The following is a 4,538-nucleotide window of genomic DNA, read 5'->3' as shown; positions in this document are numbered from 1 at the left end:
AAGGCTTTTAACACATCTTAACCAGGGGTGCCAATAATTATGGAGGGCGCTATATCTTACAACATGGGAGGCTCAATTTTATTGTTTACCTTTTACTTATTACATCTGTTCAACACATGACAGACCAAATCAGAAATACAGAGATTATTCTCTTGGGAGAACGCCATCTATATGTGATTTAATGAAAGAATACAACTTAAAAATGGTCTTTGTGCCAGGAACAAAGACTCCCTCCAGTGAAATCAAGCTTTTTACATTAACATGTCTGTAGAGTGTTTTTGTATGCTAGAAGACATGTCATGAGCACAATAAGCAGTCAATGCCAAAGCTTAGCATTTCATGAAGCTTCAATGTGCCACTGAAACTCTTAAAAGCACTGATTAAGATTTAGTGATCTGTATCATTCTTCTTCTATGGAATTGTGTTCCAGTTTGAACATGTATGGGTGAATTACTCCCAATATTTCAACTTGCCATTGTGTAGCATAGAGTAGTTGTAGTGGTTTAGCAGAATTGAAGGTGAGATGGTGTGCTTCAGCTGCAGCAAATAAAAAGGGGTGGGTGGAGGTAGAGGCAGGGACTGCATGCACCTGCAGGATTTGAAGGAAGCAACAGCATAAAGTTATATTGAGAGACACTTTAGGGCATGAAGGGATTATTTTCATGGAAAAAAATAAAGGTTAGATACATGGAGATCAGTTTTAGTAGTTTAATCCATGACCGTAAAGGGCCTACTAATCTTTGGTTTGATTTGCTGGCTGAGAAACAGATCAGTATCTGAAATACTTCCTCTTCATTCTCCATGTCGGAACTTCTGTTGTAGAATGCATCTCCCACTTCACCACTAATTTCTTCATTTATTTTATTAAGAAAAAAAACCTTCATACAGCCACATCAAGGCACTTCAGTTTTTGCGTATTTCACCAAGCATACTCATTAAATGTCAGCTTATAGATATTGGCATCTTGGCAAAACACAATAACACACAGACCATAGTAAATGGACAATCTTGTAGCACCACAGCGCCATGCTTCAGAGTGGGGTGTGCAATGCTCCTTCAGTTAAATATGGTATGTGGTAATAGTGTCAGCAACATTAGAACTCTACAGTGCAAAAATGACATCACCTGGATGATGTATCAGTATTGTACCTGCATACCTCTGTGGCTCTGCCAGACATCACTTTACAGTCGCACATGCTTTGAGGAATAATGTGAGACTCCTGCAGAATTTGTTGCATTTAAACTCTGAAGTCAAGCATGAACTGATTATGTCACTGTTTCTTAGAGTCTTTAACACCCGATTGCAGCGTGAAGCTCTATTCTTTTCACTGCTTCTGTGCTTTTCAGCCTTTCCCTTTTTCCTTTTATCATTCCTCCACTATGACATCAGACTGTTGACCGCAGCTGCTCCCTGCTGCCTCCAGAGGATCCCCTTCCTCCACAGTCCTGTCGCCTGCAATGATGCTGATTGGGTGGTAGATCTCCTCAACTGGGTGCGAGCTCTGCATGGCCAGGTACATGGTGGAGTTGGGGTGCGCCAGCAGAGACTAGGAAGCAGAAAGGAAGCAAACTGATTTGGCTTTGCTAAAGAATGAAATGAAGAGACAGCAACATCTACATGCAAAATCCATGCAGACACTAATAAAAACATACACACCTCTTTAAAGTGTAGAGGCAGTGCATCTTTCGGACAGAGAAATTGGGAGATACTTTTCCAATACACCACCGCAACCACCACCAGAGTTACTGCCACTGCCATTGTGACAAATGCCACCACAGCTGCCACCCATGGAGTTTCTTGTTCTGCAAAAATAATTTAGATCAAGACAGGGTAAAGTCATTGGTATGTGAGTAGTCTTAATTTAGTTCTGTCATGTTCTAGAGCAGTTAACTGATGATTCTAAATGTTGGTGTGAATGTGAGTGTGCTTGTTTGTCTGCATGTGTAGCCCCGTGATAGTCTGGTGACCTGTCCAGGTGTCCCCTGCCTTCATCCAGAGTCAGCTGGGATAGACTCCAGCCCCCCCACAACCCTAGTGAGGATTAAATAGTGTGAAGATGATGGATGGATTATTGTTTGGATTTCAGTCACTGCAAAACTTGAATTTACCATCTTGTGAATTTTGGTTTGGCCCCTTATACTAGGAATATCAAAACTGTCGTCACTTACATGCACATTGCCACTTTTAGATTGTGTTAAGCCACTCTCTATGAGATTCAGCACTTCTTGCAAATCTAGTGTAGTCTATGGCCTTTAAAAGTAATAAAACAATAACTAAACATAAAGTTCACAAAGAAGGTTGTTGTATATATCCATTTTTGAATAACTGGCTAGACACACGTCTTTGCAAGGAGATCTGTGCTAACCAGCAGTAGGAAACACATTGCACATGCACTACTTTATCACTGTGTAGCAACCACAAATACATATAGTTGTTGAGTGGTGCTCACTTCCTGAGGGCACAGTGAAGAAGAACCAGTGAGTGGATCTGAGGGGTTTGGTGTTGCTGTACAGTAGACAAAAGAAGTGAGTACATCTCAGGGCATTATTACTTCAATGGCAAATTATTCAAAATTGTGGCACACTTAAATAATTGCATTACTTCTAAGTTAAACAGAAGAATATTTCCTCTTCAAAAGAACTTTTGAGAGACTATATTGAAAATAGACGTCCCAAAGTAGAAACTCAGTGCAATAAAACTGAATACACCTGTGACTGACGACAGAAATTAGAAAACTTGTGATCACTAAATTAAAAATGAATATGCCTGTGACTTCCATTCCAATATTCAGAATTTATTTAATTTTTACTGTATGTTTGTCTTATGACATGCCATTTTGGAATGAGGTTAAGGTTCCAAAATCACTTTCTTAATAAATCATTTGCTTTTCCCTATGTAAAGGGGAATCAGAATTTGATATACTGCACTACAAAAATGTGACAATATGTATTACAAAGTCTTGCCATATGTGTGGTGTGGTCCTGATGTTACAACAACATTTACAGATCAAGGATTTCCTCATTTACTGGTTGTTCGCAAAACAGGTTTACCATTGGCAGTGTTCTCACAGATAATGCTGCTGGGCTGGCTGGGGTTGGGGTTCCTGTCTGTGTTGATTTGGACTTGGACACAGTACTTGGTTCGGGGCTCCAGGTCATTTAGAACCAGCCGGTTCTGCTGTATGTTGTAGATGCTTCTTGCCTGTAGGAAACACAGAAATGGTCAGGTGTGTGAGCTTCTCTACCCATGACGGCCGGCAACAGCTACAGGACAGCAATTGCTATAAAGTCCAGGCAGGTATGTTCTTGACAAGATGTATTCTAACAGCTTAGAGGGCTAGGTGGTAAAATGATAGTGATATGTGTCAGTGACCTCAATAGTAATAAGAACATTTCCAACTTCTGTGACTTAATTTGTTTTTCCATCCTCTGTGCTTCAGACAAAACATATTCAAGCATTAAGTTTACTTGGGTTAGGTATAATGTCACAGCCCATCAAATCCACAGCAACTCAAACTGAGACCTATTGTTAGGAAATATAAACTAGTTCCTCTTTTTATGGAACAGAATGTTCCTAATGCCATTCACATAACCTCAAAACTCAGTCAGTACATTCATTTTTGTCATGGCTAATGTTTTGCTCATCCCAGTATGCTGCACAACAGCCATAAATGTATGATGTCATTCTGAAATCAAACAGCAGATAAACCACCGTTTTCCACCTTTTCATTCTGGTCCTTCTTCCAGTAGGTAATGTTGTAGGTGGCTCCATTATATACATTCCTCAGTGCTGAGATCATGAACACTGGATCTTGAATTCCGACTTCCAGAGTTGCCCCACTGGAGAAGAGAGACACAGTGGGTGGACCAATGAAGGCTGAGAAATAAAACAGCAGAGTGGTAAATGTAGACAGAAAACATGTTTTTTCACAGCTAAAATAAAAAGCTACAGCTTTTAAAAATGACATGCAGGTCGTGTGTTAACTTTTCACTAAGCTACAGCTGGTAGGCCATTTATGCAGCAGAAGAAAGTTGTGTTTATTGTATGACTATGCAAGTTTCCCAGTTTAGTAAATCCTTCAGTAAATTTATAGTAAGTTTAATGTAGCATGCAGGCAAGAGCCTGCTTGGTCTTTGAGCGAGATTCTGAAAATTACAATGACACACACAAACACACAAAAAAGACAATTATAAAAAATCAACAATATGACAATGCCAATGTAATGACTGGTATGAAACAAAACCTAACTGCATGTTCAAGAGCAGGTAGAGCAAAAGCAGTTGTTTTTATTATCGGTTAACTAAAGCATTAATCAGCTCTACAAGCTAAACATCATGCACACAATTGACATCACCTAGTTATGACTATCACCTCACAAAAAAATGTATAGCTACATGTTAGCAAAGACATCCAGCTCACACAAAGCAATATCAAAATTCATCTGTATTTGTCTTTATGTCACACTGATCAATGCAAGTCCAATATTCACTCCAGTGTTGGGTATCTTCTGTTTTGCATCGGAGATTACTCTACTTAT

At 39.5% G+C, this 4,538-nt stretch overlaps 1 protein-coding gene across 1 annotated transcript in view; it reads right to left on the bottom strand.

Moving 5' to 3' along the window:
- LOC103355602 (interleukin-10 receptor subunit beta-like) overlaps nucleotides 1-4,538 on the bottom strand; it is an 8,054-nt gene continuing 3,516 nt past the window's right edge. The window contains exons 3-6 of the mRNA XM_008279456.1: nucleotides 3,723-3,952; nucleotides 3,052-3,202; nucleotides 1,658-1,803; nucleotides 1-1,547 (exon numbers count right to left, since the gene is read on the bottom strand). Coding sequence (XP_008277678.1) covers nucleotides 1,368-1,547; nucleotides 1,658-1,803; nucleotides 3,052-3,202; nucleotides 3,723-3,952 — 707 coding nt within the window. The 3' untranslated portion in view covers nucleotides 1-1,367. The remainder of the gene's footprint in view (nucleotides 1,548-1,657; nucleotides 1,804-3,051; nucleotides 3,203-3,722; nucleotides 3,953-4,538) is intronic.

Source organism: Stegastes partitus, unplaced genomic scaffold (assembly GCF_000690725.1).
Source record: "Stegastes partitus isolate 25-593 unplaced genomic scaffold, Stegastes_partitus-1.0.2 Scaffold159, whole genome shotgun sequence".
NCBI lineage: Eukaryota > Metazoa > Chordata > Actinopteri > Pomacentridae > Stegastes > Stegastes partitus.
The sequence above is the reverse complement of the archived record's forward strand: the minus strand, read 5'-3'. Positions and strand labels throughout refer to the sequence as shown.